Here is a 17,579-nt window from a genome sequence, read left to right as displayed (position 1 = left end):
GGGGTAATCGGGATGGGGTTGGCGCAGGATAGAGCAGGGTTTAGGGCTGTTGTGCATAGGGTCGCTATGAGTCGGAAACGACTCGAAGGCACATAACAACAACAACAACAATTGGTTTGCATACAATAATTCATTTACATGATGTTTCCTTCATGTACATTGTGTTTTATACAATCTTTCACTTACATTGTGCTTCACACATTGTCATACATTCATACAATTCAATCATTGTCTTTTCCCCCCTAGTATTTTATATAATTCCTATTATCTATGCCTATTATTACCCCATTTTGAGTCCCCACCAAATTTTTCCTATTACTTCACCCTCCCCCCATCTCAAATCAAAGTATCTGACTCTGAAGCGCATGCATTTTACCATTCATTCACTCACTCATTTTATTCAGAAAATATTTACTATCCTAAACCTTGGGTTTAGAGTTTATCAATGTACAAACTACTACAGGGGCTAGAAGAGACTGTTTCAACTTAGATATTAAAATCAGACTTAATAATATACATGAAGCAAGAATAAGTTTCTATTGTTGTATAAAGCCTAAAGAGTATGTGTGTATACATGATAAATTTAAAAATAAATCTTAAAAACTTACTCTCCTTTAAAAAAAAAACAAAAAACTTACTCTCCTATTGTTGTTAAGTGATATCAAGTACAACTCTTAGTGACCCTGTAAATGACATAATCTGAACAAAGTCCTATCCTGTACCTTTCTCACAATCTTTGGTATACTCAAGCCCATTGCTGTAGTCAATGTGCTACAGTCACTGGTTGAAGGTCTTCCTTTCCTTCGTCATGCATGATGCATGATGTCCCTCTCCAAGAAAAAGCCTCTCCTACCAACATGCCCAAAGTATGCGAGAAGAAGTTTTATTATCATTACCAAAATGTCACTGTATGTCTGTCCTAATCATGACATTTTAATTTCATTTCACAGTTGTTTTAAGAGACTAATAAGAAAACACAGGTCTCTAGTAATATTAAGAAAACAAAAGCACATTGGAATGTTGTTGTTATGTGCTGTTTAGTTAGAACCAAAATATAGTAGGTTTTCAAAGGCTGTGAATTAGGACCAACCTTTTTTGTCCCTGAGAGCAGAGAGTGGGTACCTGCCTGGTTTTGAGATGGTAACACAACTCTTTATCCAGTAGGCTACTTATGGTTTTATTATTAGATGGTGAAGAGATTGAGATTGTTGACAGCTTTAGTTTGCTTGGCTCTACAATCAACACTCTGTATCAGCAGCCAGGAAAATTAAAAGATGAATTGCACTGGGAAAGTCTGCTGTCAGAGACCTCTCCAAGTTATTGAGGAGCAACGATATCAGTCTGGAGATAAAGGTGCGCCTGATACAGGCTATGGTCTTTGCCATTACTTGCTATGCTTCAGAGAGCTGGACAATGACTAGGGATGACAGAAGGAGAGTTGATCCCTTCGAACTTTGGTGCTAGGTGAACAAACAAGCTTGTCCTGGAGAGTGTGAAACCAGGCTGCTTCTTGGAGGCAAGTATTCTGAAGCTCTGTTTGACATACTGTGGACATGTTGCAAGGAGGGACCAGTTCTTGAAGAGGGCTTGAGAGGGTGGAGGGACAGTGCAGGAGAGAATGACCCTCGATGAGATGGAGTCTTTCCGTCACTGGAGTAATGGGGATAGGCGTGTCAGAGACAGTGAGATTGGCAAGGGATAGAACAGGGTTTAGGGCTGTTGTAGAGTCGCTATGAGTTGCAAGCAACTCTACGGCACATAACACCACCACTACCACCATATAAAAATAGTATAAAATATGTATCAAAGAGTAACGACATATTATTATTAGTGACCTAGCGGCAAGAAGCTACAATCTCAAAGGCATGCAGTTTGAATCCACCAGATGTTCTGTGGAAGAAGAATGGACAATCTCCTCTTGTGCAATTTATAGCCTCTGAAAACCCATGGGAGGGTCAATTATGGGTCATTTCTGACTTGAATAACACAATAATAACAACCAGGATAAGAAACCATAATTGTCTTCTAGGTACCCTACTTAATTCAGTTGTTCCTCCTCCCTAATCTTTCATTATCAATCTTATCAAACTCCAGATAATTTTTACACACTATTTTACCTTCTCCCAATTTATTTGCATCTTGTATTTTACATAAATAAAACCACAATGTTCTTCTATTATTTGCTCCTTTACTAGCTTGCTTTCATCCACAATGACACGTACAGCTGTAAGTCATTCATTCTGAGTACCCCATGTTCTCACTCTATGACTATATCCACATTTTGTCTGGCCCACTATTTACATACATTAGGATTATTACTAGATACTGCCATTCAAAAATAAATAAAAAACACTGCTTGTAGAAGAAAGAGAACCCAGATAAGCAAAGCACTTCTGAAAAACAAAAACGACGTAGGAGGCATAGCACTTCCTAACCTCAAAGCCTACTATACAGCAGTAGTAACCATAACAGCATGGAACTGGGACAATGATAGGCACAAAGATCAATGGAACCCAGAAGTAGACCCCACTATCTGTGGTCAACTGACATTTAACAAGGAAATATAACCTATCAAATGGGAAAATGACAACCTCTTCAATAAATGGCGCTGGCAAAACTGGACTGCTACATGTAGAAAGCTGAAACAGGATTCACATCTCACATCATACACAAAAATCAACTAACTCAAGGTAGATCAGAGACCTGAGAGTAAAGCCCAAAATCATAAAGTACATCAGAGACAAACTGGGATCAAGCTTAGATGGCCTAGTCTATAGTACAAAAAGAATGCCAAATACAGGTAAAAATGCACACTCTGGAGAGGATAAAATCGAATGGGTCCTTCTAAAGATTAAATCCCTGTGTGCATCAAAAACATTTTCCAACAGAGTGAAAAGAATACCTACTGACTGGGAAAAAACATTTGGCAATACTATTTCAGACATATAAAAAGTGTATAAAGTCCTACAGGGCCTCTACAAGGAAAGGACTGATAAGACAATTATAAAATAGGCAAAAGACATGGAAAGTCTTTTCACAGGGGAAGATATTCAGATGGCCCAAACACGAACAAAAAAATGCTCAAAATCACTAGCTATAAGAAAGATGTAAATCAAAACCACAATGTAATACCATCTCACTCTAGTAGCAGTGGCAAAGTTAACAGAAGTAATAAATGTTGGAGAGCATGTGGAAAGATAGGAACTCTTCTTATACACTGTTGGTAGGATTGTAAAATGGTATAACCACTCTGGAAGGTAGACTGGCACTTCCTCAGAAAGCTGAACACAGAAATTCCGTATGATCCAGCACTGCTTGGATTATACTCCAAGAAAATGGGAACTGAGGTGCAGAGACTTGTACACCAATATTCACAGTAGCTTTATTCACCATTACAAGAACATGGAAACAGCCCAAAATGTCTAACCACAATCAATGCATAGAGATATTATGATACATTCACACAATGGAATACTACACAGCATGCTGGAGCAATGATTTTATAAATTACTACCTAACTTGGGAAGTACTAGAGAAAATTATGCTAAGTGAACTAACTCAGTCCCATAAGGACAAATACTGTATATGACCATTACTGTAGAACATGTTTGAGAATCCCAGGTGGGGATGGGTGGGGTCCAGAGTAGTAATTAATCATAGGGTTGCAGGATCTGACAGGTGAAGGGAGGGGTGGATAAAGGAAATGGGAGAGATTAAGTGTGAAAAACAATATACACAAACTTTACAAATAAATCAGAATAAAATAAAAATTTTATTTAAATAAATTAAAAAACAAAACAAAAAACAACACTGATTATGAACAAATGTGCAACAAATTTCCTAGGGCAGTAGTTCTCCCAACTATTTTGTCTCGGGAACTTTATTGGAAGACCCAAAGATCTTTGTTTTATATGGGTCATCAGAGTAAAACAGCTATCACAGGGCTTTAATATTTATGATTCTATGTAAGATAGGAGAATTGATGCCTTTGAGCTGTGGTGCTGGAGAAGAGTATTGAGGGTGCCATGGACTGCTGGGAAAACAAATTTATCCTGGAGAGGGTAAAACCACGCTGCTCCTTGGAGGCAAGGATTCTGAGGCTCCGTCTAACATACTTTGAACATGCTGTAAGAAGGGACCGGTCCTTGGGGAGGGACATCATGCTTGGTAGGGTGGAGGGACAGTGCAGGAGGGGAAGACCCTCTATGAGGTGGATTGATTCAGTGACTGGGGTAATTGGGATGGGTGTATCAGAGACAGTGTGATTGGCACAGGACAGAGCAGAGTTTAGGGCTGTTGTACACAGGGTCGCTATGAGTCGCAAGCAACTCGATGGCACTTAACAACAACAACAACATGTGAGTTACTACATTTCCTTATAGATTATGGGGTTACTATTTAGATTTTGTACTTTGATGAACTTGTTTGAGGAATCTAGATTTTGAAAGAAATTTACTGATTTTAAGTTTTCTAATTTACTGGCATAATTAACATTATCTCATTTGCTTAATCTCTGTGATTATATCTCTCCCTTTATTCTGAACTACACTTCTTTATGCCTTCCCTCTTTTTTCTTAATGTTACCAGAGGATTTCTTTAACAATATTTTTAAAAAAGCAACTCTGCGTTTTACTTATTCTTTTTAAGTATTATTTCATTAATTTTAAAAATTACACTTTACACCCAGCCTACCTCTCTCTCTCTCTCACTGCCATCAAGTCAGAACCAACTCAATAGCTAACCCTCCAGAGGTTTTTCACAGGCTGTAAATCTCCAAGGACTGCTCATCCTACTCCTGTGAAGCAACTGGTGGATTTGAATGACTTGCCCTTGGGTAAGGAGCACACTCCTTACCCATTAAGCCACCAGAGTGTCCTGGTCCAGGCTTTATATTTAGCTAAGCCAGTTCGTTTCCACTTCCTTAAACTACTTTGGGTCCCATTTGACCAAGGTTATCAGATGAACCTTTTAAGAAAATTAGTAGCAAATCAAACACCAAAATCTAAAGGGTTTAAGTTAAACAAAATTAAATGCTTCAAATAGTTAATATTATTATGCAAAATCATAGTTTACATTCTAAAGCAGAAGACATATGCAGCAATACTAAATGGCATTAATATCTAAAGATAAACAAGATAATTTCAAAATTTCATCTGTTTAAAAACCAGAACACAAACTTACAACTCTTAAGCAAATATTCCTTTTTAATCACAAGTGAACTGTCATTATCAGCTTAACGTGGACAAAATCACCACATTATGCATAAACACCTCAAAAAGAAGTTGTCCAAGTATGAAATCAGAGTTGAATTTTCAGAATTATTTTTTATATTTCCTTGTATCCATCTCATTTTTACTAAAATTATCTACTATTTCCTTCCTTATATTTATACCAATGGCTTAAAATCTGTTTTCTGTCCCAGTATTTCACCTCTTTTAGAAATCAACTTTTTTTTTTCTTTTCTTTTCGCTGCCTCTTTTTAAACAGTCCCTCCGTAAGGACTATCCACTTAGCTTTGTAGCCAAAGACGAAATCTGTAGGTGAAAGGAGTTAGCCTTCGTTACAGACTGGTTAATTTCAGGGTCAAAATTATGGAACGCTAGAAATCAACTTTTAGGAAAACAAACAAAAAATTAAAACTATAATAAATAGCACTGTAAGTAATTGCCTTAAATTAACAGTGTTCATTATGTTACTGGAACTGTGTTAATTGCTTCACATATTTGATTTAATTCAATCCTCACACTGCAATGAGTTTCTGTTACTCTCCTGCTTTCACAGGAGTCCTTAAATCAAAATCCAAAACTACTCCTATTCAACTCTGGATATGGGCTGGATCCAACTTGATGGTACTTAACTACAACTCCTATTGAGTTGATTCCAACTCTGTTTCTGAACTCGGTTTCTGAAGCTGAAAATATTTACAAGTGGAAAACAGTTCATTTTTTCCCCTAAGAGGGTGTACTGGATTTGAGCTGCTAATTGGTTACGTATAACTAACTACATGCTATGTCACCAGGGTTCTGGGTTACATGCTTAACTACCAGCTGAAAGATTGGCTGTTCAAACTCAATCAGAAGCATATGGACAAATAAGTTTCATGATGTTTCTGAAAGGTCACAGCCTTGAAAACTATGAAAACACAGCAGTTCTATGCTGTGTACATGCGATTAGTCAGAAATGACTGGCTGGCAAACAATACCCCCTTCTTAAAGATAAGGAATAGTCTCAGAGCAGTACCTTGATTAATGAGATCACAGAATAAGGACATGTGCTCTCAGTGCTTGTCTTGTTGAGTTTAACCTAGATAGTTACACAGTGAATTACCAACCACCTCCTCTGTCTCCTCCAAATAAAGCCTTTCTTGGGTTACTATGACAAAGTACTCTTCCCTCTCGCTTCCATTAAGATCTCCAAAGGGGAAGAGATACTCTTGCTTCTGGCATATTTTCCTTTTCTCTCCTGCCTCCTTTATTAAGTCAATGTCCCAAATTTCTACTCTACCTTTGAAATAAGTCAAGCTCATTAGGATATATACCCATCTGCATTGTTGCTATACTTGAAATGCTTCTTGCCCTTTCCGGATACCTCAACCAATTATCTCTAAACTCTTCCCACCTGACACATCATCTATCTTCTTAAAGTCTTAGATAATTTATCCATATCCAGAATAATCTCTCTGTTCTGAAGTCTTGCCTCAGCATAGAGATTACTCACAGATATGGATAAAGGATACGACCCTGACAAATACCTTTTATAATTTAAAACCATGCAGTATTCCCTTGCCCTGTTTCTACAAAAGCTTCTTGTTCTAGGTACAGATTTCACATTAGCACAATTAAGTGATCTAGGATTCTCCTTCTTCTCAATGTTAGCCATAATTTGTTATGATACACACAGTCAAATACTTAAGAATAGTATGATTATAACTCAATTACCTGAGTTCTTTAAAAAGTTCAACATTCTGGTGTGTCATCAAGTTGTTTAGAAGCCATTCAAGACACCTAAAATTAAAACATGTTATTATTACGTATCTTTGTAATCCAATATAGTACTTACAAGCAAAACAAAAACAGAATTATTAATCTTGTGAGGACATGCTTAAAATGCTTAGTTGAACTGGAAATTTAGCACAGTTTGTGTCAGCAGTTATTAAGAGACATTAAGGAACAGTTATTAAGTTATATTTCCTTCATATTAATAAAAGAACTTCCAATAAGACCAAGATCTTATTTCACAGTTGTGTTAAACGGTTTATGAAGGAGCCTGCATATCTGCTATCTTTAAAATCTGAAAGTGAGTAGTATAATTTTCAAGAGTTAAGCAGCCAAGGTTGGCAATAGTTGTACTGATATCAAGTATACCATGCCTACTCTATAAAATATTTTAGTAGAAAATGTGCTGTAAAGAGTGACCATAGTTTTTTATAAGCATGTCTAACTTACTCATGGTCAACTCATGAAAGTAATACTTTTGAGGAAGTTACTAATTAGTGCAAAGTAAAAAGAGGGGTTTTTATATTCTATCTGTTTTTCAAAATACACATTCTAGTAAGGTATTAAAGAGTCAAAGTCCCAAAAGTGGGATGGGGAAAATAAAAAAGGTAACTCACTTTTTCTTTACAGAATCTAATCCATAGGTCCCTGCTGATGTGTAATAGCCACATACAGTTTTCACATTAATTGTTTCCTTCATTGTCTCACCACATTGCTGTATTAAACCATCCTGCAAACATAAATAAGCACTGGAAAGGCCCATTTCACATGGGAAAAATTAGCTGAGTATGTGCTTTTACATATTTAAAATGTGGGGGGAGGAAAAAGGAGAAAAAGGAAAAGTAAGAAAGAAAACACATTCAGCGATAGTAAGCCTAAATTTTTGTGGTTTTTTGTTTTTGTTTTTTTTTAATAAGTCCATTAAAAAGACTGGGGGTAAAAATCCAACAAGTATTCAACTAAATACTTGGAATTGGAAGAGGTTGTAGGGGAGGGAATGAAATGCAGCAGCAAAGGACACTGCCACTCAGGCTTTTCTATTCTTTCCTTTTGCAAACCTCTTTAATAGCACGCTGTCTTGCTTGTTCTTTTCTAAATTAAGAACTCTTTACCATAATCAGTTAACTATATGATGAATGAGAAAGCAAACTGTATAAATTATCATGAAGTGCTTACCTAAAATGCCTATCAATAACCAAGAAATATGCCTAGGACAAATATATTAATGTTTTAAACAACTTACATTAAAATTTTCATTTAAAGTGTTCTCTATTAAAGGTTTCAAATAAAATAAAGAAGATTGGAAAGAAGATTGTCACTTTTCACTCAATTCCTGAAATACATTCATCATACAAATATATTATTAAGTTAAATTGTTAGTAAGTCAGGTAAATAATGTATAAAGTGGATTTAAAACTAAAAAAAGGCCAGAGGTAGGGAAAAAGAAAGCATATTTCTTAGAAATAAGTACTGATTAAATATTTTAAAAATTACATGATCTCAATTAAGTACATTTTAAAAAACCCTCGTTGCCACTCAGTTGGAACTGACTCACAGCTGACCCTTCAGACGGTTTTGGGGGCTGTAAATGACATGGGAGGAGCTTGCCCATCCTACTCCCACAGAGCTGCTGGTGGATTCAAACTGCCAGAGAAGCATTCACCTTTGTGTTAGCAGCATAACTCTCAGAGTACAATGTTACCAGAACAGCAAGCTCTTACCAACAGTTCAAATAAATGAGTCTAAAAGGACTCTAGAAAACCCCCCCTACTTTTTAAAAGCAATTGAAACACACTTCATTAGCATCTTAAATATAATGCAAGGTCATACTAAACACCTCATTCCCTCAACACCCATCATCAATGTTCATGAATTATCTCTGCTTAATATCTCTGGTATCTTTTTTTTCTTTTCTTTCTCTCCAAGCTTAGTGTTAGTCCCTAATTTAGATCCTACTTCAACTATTTGGGAGGAAGTTTTTGTCTCCAGTGTTAGTTATCTTTCCTCACTCCATCCTTTACTTTGTTCCTAGAGTATTCTTTCTAAAACATAACTCTTGCCTATCTCCTGATTAAAATTTTGCCAATGGGATTTTTAAGTCAAGTCTAAACTTTTTAGCAAGATGCAGAAGGCTCTTCCTGATCTGGCCTCTCCCTCCCCATTTCCAACTCTTCTTATACTCTGAGCTTGAGCTATGTTTTGTTTAAGTTTTCTAATAATCTAGTATATCAACTCTGTAGGTCTATTGTTTCCACTCGGAAATGTTCTTTCTTCACTACTGCTCCTTCTTCGCAAGATACATACATTTTCAACTCCCAAGACTCAAACTCAAACATTATCTCTTTAATAAATACCATAAAGTTGAAAAAAGACAATTCCTTCTTTGTATATACATTGTATTCTTTAGGATGTTTATTGTTGTATCTATATTATTAGGCAGCACCTACTTTACCTTTTGGGATACATATTGTAACCATACATACTATACTGTAAGGTCTTTGAAGCTGGAAACTTAATATTACTTTTTATTCCATAACTATTTGTCACATTGTTGAATAATATCCATTGAGGAATCTTTTACCAGGTCCCAAATACATACATGTAGATTACATATAATTGTTTCATAATTTTAAAAGTTCATATGGTAAGGACTTAATGTTTTATATAAACCAATGAACTAAATGAATTCATAATAATAACTTATCTGCTTGCTCAAGCTAAATTATTAACTAAAAGAAACATGTATAAATTTATTTGGGCATAGTTTCTTCTACATCATAAAAATAGTAAGAAATTTACATGGACATAGCTTGCACTTCTGCTAAACAGACATAAAGATCCCTCCAGTTATTACAAACTGCTTTTAATCACTTTCAAGAATTTTTAACAAATATATTTATAAATTAAATTATTTTAAAAATTATAGAAAGCCTTTTTTCTTTTCTGAGTAGGTGTTTTGAAACAACGAACCACTGTGACTCTTTCCTTGAGTAATGCACATATACATACCAACTGTAGCATACAAGCTGCCGCCAAGATGGCAATAACTTGACTGGGCTTTATTAAGACATCATCTCGATACAGAGAACCAAATGCAACCTGCAGTGCTGTAAACAAAAGTACTGATGTAGATAAAATAACTGTATTGTGAAACAAAATTATATTCAAATAGAAAGACCACATTTGTCTAAATTTGGTATTCACATAAAAGTATCACTAATTAAAATGCTAGCAATGGTTACTGATTGATAGTACTAGAAAATAATGCTACATATTTCTGCTTAGTCTACCAAATCAGTTAGATTCTTTTAGCATATAATATTATTAGTGATCAGAACTGAGATAAACCTGGAAAAAGTTTTATTATGATACCCTTGTGTAGATCAACTATTAAAAACACAAAAATTCAATGATAATCTTAGCCCTGCTGCTTCACTACTGGGGTGTGGCACAGCTTCTGATCTTTTACAGGGCATATGATGCCCACAGGTGACTCACTGAATACACAGCTCAGGTGTTCTGTGCCACAAGCTGATTCTGACTCATAGCAACCAAAATGAATGGTGAACTGCCTTACAGGTCTCCCTAGGCGGGCATATTTACAGGATCAGATATCTAGATCTTTTTTCTTAAGGAATGGCAGGTAGGTTAGAAATGCTGTCTTTCAATTAGACCTGAAACTCTATGGTAGCCACTAGTTTCATTTTTCTGTCCCTGACACACCCACTAAGTCCATTCTACCTCTGTTTCTTTGGCTCACTCCTTGGAATGCCTTCAGACATTTATGCTCAGCCTTTACAGCCTTGTAAGCATGTCCATCTGTCTTTGTACAGCTACTTTCATAGGTGTACCACATGGTCTGCTTTCTAAATATTCTTAAATTTTCTTTTGCCTATTCAGTAGACAGGAACCACCACCAAAAAGATAAACTACTACTGATGAGTCTGTCTCAACTCGGTGACCCTCCACCTTGTTTCCAAGGCTGTAAATAACCATGGGAGATTACCCATCTTTCACCTAAAGAGTCATTGATAGAGTCAAATCACTGTTGGATTCAAAGCTCAACTCATGGTGGACTATATGCCACCAGAGTTGGAGTTCTTAAATAGGAGGTAGGAGAACTACCCTGAACTACTCCAAGACCTCAAATAATTTTCTTAAATCTTCCAGACCTTAGCTTGTTTACCTGAGCACCCTGATAGCTGGAAAATAATGTGTTTACATGATTTATACTTAACTTCTCCCAGAAAAGATACAAGAAATAGCCAGTGAATCTTATTTTCAAACTTCTTTATGTAATTAAAAAAAAATTACTCTACATCCTTCATATCTAGTATATTTACAAATAAGCTAATTAAGGCCTATTAGAGATAAGTGGAACAGAACTATGGAGTATATCAATACAAAGTTATATCCTTGAGATTTTTAAATGGAGCTTTTCTTAGCCTACAAGGTTAGAAGAAACTATTTTTCATTTTCTAGCAAAAATATCAAAAATTAATATTTTTATGATATTTACATAATTATAATTATGGTAGTGGTTACCTTCTATATCAATATTCTGGTCAGGAATCTCCAATTCAATAATATTCATGTTGGATTCTTTCCAAGAACCACTGAACATACTAGAAAAGTAGCCAGACTTTAAAAAAAACAAAAAACACAAATTTAAAAAGATCAATGATTACCCAGTATTTTGTCTTCTAAATTATCTTCTCATTTTTAATTGTGAGCAGGTATTCTAGTAAAACTTATCCATTAAATTATTTCAAGAGAAAAACTGGCAAGTATGCCCATAGTAAAAAAAGAAATTAAGAATATTATCAATTATATAATAGGAAATCTAATGTTTTTTGTTTTGGCCTAATTGCCATTAAGTAAATTCCCTTTTACAGTGACCTTATTAAGACAGAATAGAGCTGTCTCATAAGTTTTCCAAGGTTAAGATCTTCACGGAGCAGACTATTACTTTTCTGTTCTTTGGAGTCACTGATAGTTTTGAAAGTCTGATTTTTTTAGTCAGTAAATGAACACTTATCCACTGTTGTTGTTGTTGTTAAGTGCAGTCAAGCATGACAAAGTGATCCTATGAACAACAGACCTGAACCCTGCTCTATCTTGCAACAGCCTCATCATCTCTGATACACTTGGGCCCACTGCTACTGTCACAGTGTCAATCCATCTCACTGGAGGTTTTCTCTCCTTTACTAACCATCTTTCCAAGCATGAATTCTACTTCCAAAGAACAACCTTGCCTAGCTAAATGTCCAAAGTACGAGAGAGGAAACTTCACTATCTTTGCCTCAAAAGAACATTCTGACTGCACTTTCTCCAAGACATATCCATTTGTTCTTTTGGCAGTCCATGGGACTCTTTTCCAACATAACTCAATGGCATGCATTCCTTTTCTGTCATCCTTATTCAATGCACAGCTCTCTGATGCATATCAGGTGATCAAAATGACATCACTGTTCCTCAGTAATGTGGAGAGGTTCCTGACTACAGACTCTCCTGATGCAATATGTCTCTTGATCTCCTGACTGCCAGTGCCAAGTGCATCAATTATGGATCCAAGTAAAATAAATTCATTCAGTTTCAATCTTTTCTCCATTAAACATCATGTTGCCTATCAGTTCAGTGGTGAGAATTTCCGTTTTCTTGATATTGGGATGTAATCCATACTGATCTTCTGCAAAAAGTTCTCCAAGTCCCCCTCATTTTAATTAAGGTGTGTTGTCTGCATAATTAAGGTTGATGAGTCTTTTTCTGATCCTAATGCTACACTTCCACATTCTTCTTCACAGCGTTTAGCCTCTCAAACGATTTGTTCAACATATTGACTTAACAGGTATGGAGAGAGGATATAACCTTGATGCACACTTTCCCTGATTTTCATGTAGTATTACCTTCCTCTTTCTGCACAAATGCTTCTGATCTAGGTACAGTTTTTGCATGAGCACAATTAAGAGTTCAGAGAATCCTATTCTTCTGAATGTTAGCCACAATCCACACAGTTTAATACCTCTGCACAGTGAATAGAGAAAACATTTTTTTTAAAGCTACATTTCTTCAATATTGAAAAGTTCAGATTTTTTTAGCAGAATAGTTGGCATTAATAATCTCTTCTTTGATGAACTGCTATAAAACAGACATCTTTCTGGTATTTTTCTGCTTTCAGTTAGGATCCATCTGACATCAGCAATGATATCCCAGGTACCATGGTTTCTTCTAAATTATAATGGATCAAGTAATTTTTTTTCCTTGTTGTGTACTGTCAAATATATCCGATCCAGCTGGCACAGGAGGAGATTGTCATGCCTTCTCCAGTGGAGCATCTGGTGGATTAGAACCTTGCACCTTTGCAACTGCAGCACAGCTTCTTGACACTAGGCCACCAGAGCTACCTTTTTTCTCCTTTAAATTTTTTTCAATATTTTTTTAAATGTTATTAAGTACTTATACTATATATATAAAGAATGGACATTCCTCTAGGTCCTATAGCCCTGGTGTATAAGTTGCTGCAGAGCAGTAATTTGTGGTTGCTGTGAGGCTGACCAATGTCACACTGATGTGTCAAATGCGTTAATGGTTGGTTACCCAAAGCGGATAGAGAGTGGGGTGGAGCTCCCGATTAAAACAAGCTTGGAAGCAGTACTGGCATCCACTTCCATAATAGCTTGCCTCCAGAAACCCTATGAACCTGGAGAGAGGATGAGAGACACACAAGTGTTGAGGACTCCTTCATAGGGTCATTATGAGTCACCTGCGACTCAATGGCATTTAACAACAACATGTATAAAGAGGCCTGGTCCCTATAATATCAGGCTTCTAACCAAAAGATGGGCAGTTCAAAGCAACCAGTGACTCCACCACAGAAAGATGAGCCACAGTTTGTCTACTCAAGATTAGATTCTTGAAAACTCTATGGAGCAGAATATTCCTAAAGGGTCACTGTAAGTTAGACTGACTAGCTCAGCATATATAAATGAAAATAACAACAAAACTAAACGAATACACTGACTGCCTTAAATTCAGAATGAACACACAGGTGAGCTTATTCGGTACTTCACAAAACTGATGAAGAAAAAATAGTAAAAGATGGGTCCTACATCTTCAAGTTTACATCCGTATGCCGATATATTAACTTGGATATTTAAGTAAAAATAAACATGTACAAAGAAATTACATTATTAAATTATGATTAAAATGTCAGAGAAAAAATTCTTCTTAAAATATGAGCTCACAGAATAAGAAATGCTCTATTCATTATTCTATCTTACAGCAATGCTTACCATGTGCTAAATCTGATTACTGAATGAATGAATAAATACTAGAGCCACTAAAGGAAACATTATATTTTGAAAATTTACAATCTTTATGATAAAGTGGCAAAGAGTAACAATTTCTATAAAGAAATCTAATGAGTTTTAAATGATTTAGTACATAAACTATTTTTGGTCTTGTGTGTAACTGGATTTTTGACAAGAGATGGAAAAGTAAATCTTGAGAACTTTCTATTCACATTCAACCTTAATTATAAAGCTATATTTAAAATTAATTCATCCCTAACAGAAAAAAATCCATATAAAAAATCAACAAGTTTAGCAATTTCATGTTAAAACATTGTTCCCCTACCTTTCTCTCCTTGTTACCAACAGAAGTTACCCAAATAAGCACTATAATGAGAAAATAAGTAATTCCAGACTGGAAGTCAATGAAAACTCAAAATCAGTTCTTGGCCAAATGATATTTTACTAAAAGTGTCTATTGCTAACAGATTTCTAAAACTTATTTTTTATCAGATTAAAGGATTAAAAAAAACACTCTCATTGCAGATTATTATCGTGAAATGAAGACAGAATATGATTTAAAGAGTTTTCTGAAGTGGCTAATTCTGGTTATTCAAATGAGAAAAAATAAAATACTTACTTGACATAAATAAATTTTGTGTAAGCTCCATTCTTCTCCCAGAGCACAAATTTTAATGTCACTATTTTTACCATTCAAAAATAATGTCTGATAAATGTATTTGGATGTACTCTTTAATTTTTTCCTGTTAAAAGAAACATAAGTTACATACATGCAAAAAATGTTTCACTGATTTTGCATATAATTAAAAACGATCCTTTTTCCAATTTCTTTTAGAGTCAGTATGGCCACTAATTATGTGAAAGGACTGGAGGAGATATATATGTGCATTTGCTCATCTCTGGAAAACACATACTTATTGCCATCAAGTTAATGTCTTCTCATGACAACCTTCTGTCAGGATTCTGAGGCCATAAATTTTTTTTTTTAGGCCATAAATCTTAACAGAAGGAGAGTCTCATTTTTTTTCCCCACAGAGTGGCTATTGAATTTGAAGAGTTCTCCTGTTGGCTGGCAGCCCAACACTTAACCAATATGGTATCAGAGATTCTTCCAAAAGAGAACAGGAGAACCTCTGGATTCTCTAGTCACAGGAGAGTTGACAGTGAATAAAAGGGGCAACAGGGGGGCTTTTCACTGTACACCTTTTCTTTTTTAGCTGAAAGAATTACCTATTCAAATGTTAAGAAATAATTCCAAGCAGTAGCTTTTACTTATTTCCTAATAAGGAAAAGAGCACTGCAGAGGTTCTCACTATAATTGAGATGGTACTATGAAACTAAAACAAGAACAGAAGTGAAATCTTCACCTACAAAGGCAATTTTAAAAATAATATACATTTCAATCTCACGTTAGTAAAAACTATTCTTAGACTAGTTAAAGTGTTATTTTTCATTGGACAGATGGTATGCAGTATTAAGGAACTGAGTGATGGAGCTCTGGGCATCTCAGACCACTTCAAACAGAGCTGCTTTACTGAATGGATATCATTAAGAATTAATCATAGAGTAAGTTTACTGTATCTTTAGATATTTGAAACGTACAGCTCAAGATTATCTACGTAGAGTGGAAAGCCCAGACTACAACTAAAAACATCCTGAATTTCTGTCTAGTCTTCTCTATAACTCTACCTCTGGATTAGTAGGCATCATCATAATAGATGGAGAAGACTGAAATTGTCAATCATTTCATCTTACTTGTATCTACAATCAACATTCTTGGTATCAGCAGTAGAGAGATCAAGAGATACATTGTACTGGGAAAACCTGTTATCAGGGACCTCTCTAAATAACTGAGGATTAATGCTATCAGTTTAAAGACTAATATGAGCCTGATTCAGGCCATGGTCTTTTCAATCATTTCCTAAGGATCTGAAAGCTGGACAGTGAATAATTGTGACAGGAGGATAATCTATGCCTATGAGCTGTGGTGTTGAGAAGAGTACTGAATATCCCATGGACTGTCAAAAGAACAAACAGATATGTCTTGGAAAAAGTGCAGCCACAATGCTCTTTGGAGTCAAAGACGACAAAGCTACATTTCACCTACTTTAGGCATATTGTTAGGACAAGTTATTCTTTGGAAAAGGACATAATGATTACTTGGAAAGGTGGAAAGGAGAGGGGAGGAAAAATAGAGGAAGACCCTTGAGACAGATTTGACACAGCAAGGATAGCACAGTATACATGTTTCATATCTGTTGTTCATAGGGTTGTTACGAGTTGTCCTTGACTTGAAGGCACCTTACAACAACTTCTCTATATTCCTAATAGATTAAAAATGTAAATCTCTTAAAAAGTGAAATTACTATTTCTATGTTGTTGTTAAGTGCTGTCGAGTTGCAGGCAACTCATAGCGATCCTATGAAGGAGAGTCCTCAACACTTGTGTGTCTCTTATCCTCTCTCCAGGGTGACAGGGTTTCCGGAGGCAAGCTATTACAGAAGTGGATGCCAGTCCTGCTTCCAAGCTTGTTTTAATTGGGGAGCTCCACCCAACACTGTCCACCATGGGTAACCAACCATTAACACATCTGACACATCAGCATCACAGACTATCTCTACATGATGTCTTAAAACATTATTTTTAATCCCTCTGGTCAAAAGATAATGAAAATTCAGCACATGCTTTAATAGTGAACAGTTTGAGTGCCAGTTTTATCTCTGCTCAATCACTCCAACTTTGGAAAAGACTTATTAATAGTGTCCACTAAATTGGACTATTTGAGAAATGAAAGAATGCAGCTTCTAGTTCATGACAGTCTAAAAAGTGCCTGCTTCCTATTTTAGCCCAAATTATATGAAAAGATAAGTACAAAAAAGAATAAACCCACAACAGGGGAAAGGGCAGATTTATCACCTGACCAAGTACAGTGGTTAAAAAAAATCTGGCTGCTAACTAAAATGATGGTGCACTGAACACACGAGCTACTCCCTGGTAGAAGAATGAAGCAGTTTGCTCTCATAAAACATTAATCTTAAAAAAATAAACAAACATTAATTCTGGATTCCAGAATTAAGGTTGCATAGAGAAGTGTACTCGGGGTGGGGGTGGGGGGAAGGGACGTGGGAATTGTATACTAATGAAGACATTTTTTTCTATTTCTTTTCTTTTTTCTCTCTTCGGAGGGGGAAGCGAGCTGGTGGGGAGGGGTGGGAAGGGAGAAAATTGCGGCAATGAATGAATGGAAATCCAAAACCTCTGTAAAATAAATAAA

General features: G+C 35.7%; 1 protein-coding gene across 1 annotated transcript in view; it reads right to left on the bottom strand.

Moving 5' to 3' along the window:
• GMCL1 (germ cell-less, spermatogenesis associated 1) overlaps positions 1-17,579 on the bottom strand; it is a 91,621-nt gene that overhangs the window by 59,423 nt on the left and 14,619 nt on the right. The window contains exons 2-6 of the mRNA XM_006882296.1: positions 14,925-15,048; positions 11,541-11,637; positions 10,005-10,102; positions 7,613-7,725; positions 6,939-7,004 (exon numbers count right to left, since the gene is read on the bottom strand). Coding sequence (XP_006882358.1) covers positions 6,939-7,004; positions 7,613-7,725; positions 10,005-10,102; positions 11,541-11,637; positions 14,925-15,048 — 498 coding nt within the window. The remainder of the gene's footprint in view (positions 1-6,938; positions 7,005-7,612; positions 7,726-10,004; positions 10,103-11,540; positions 11,638-14,924; positions 15,049-17,579) is intronic.

Source organism: Elephantulus edwardii, unplaced genomic scaffold, assembly GCF_000299155.1.
Source record: "Elephantulus edwardii isolate Elephantulus edwardi_28Jun2011 unplaced genomic scaffold, EleEdw1.0 scaffold00019, whole genome shotgun sequence".
Taxonomy (NCBI): Eukaryota; Metazoa; Chordata; class Mammalia; order Macroscelidea; family Macroscelididae; genus Elephantulus; species Elephantulus edwardii.
The sequence above is the reverse complement of the archived record's forward strand: the minus strand, read 5'-3'. Positions and strand labels throughout refer to the sequence as shown.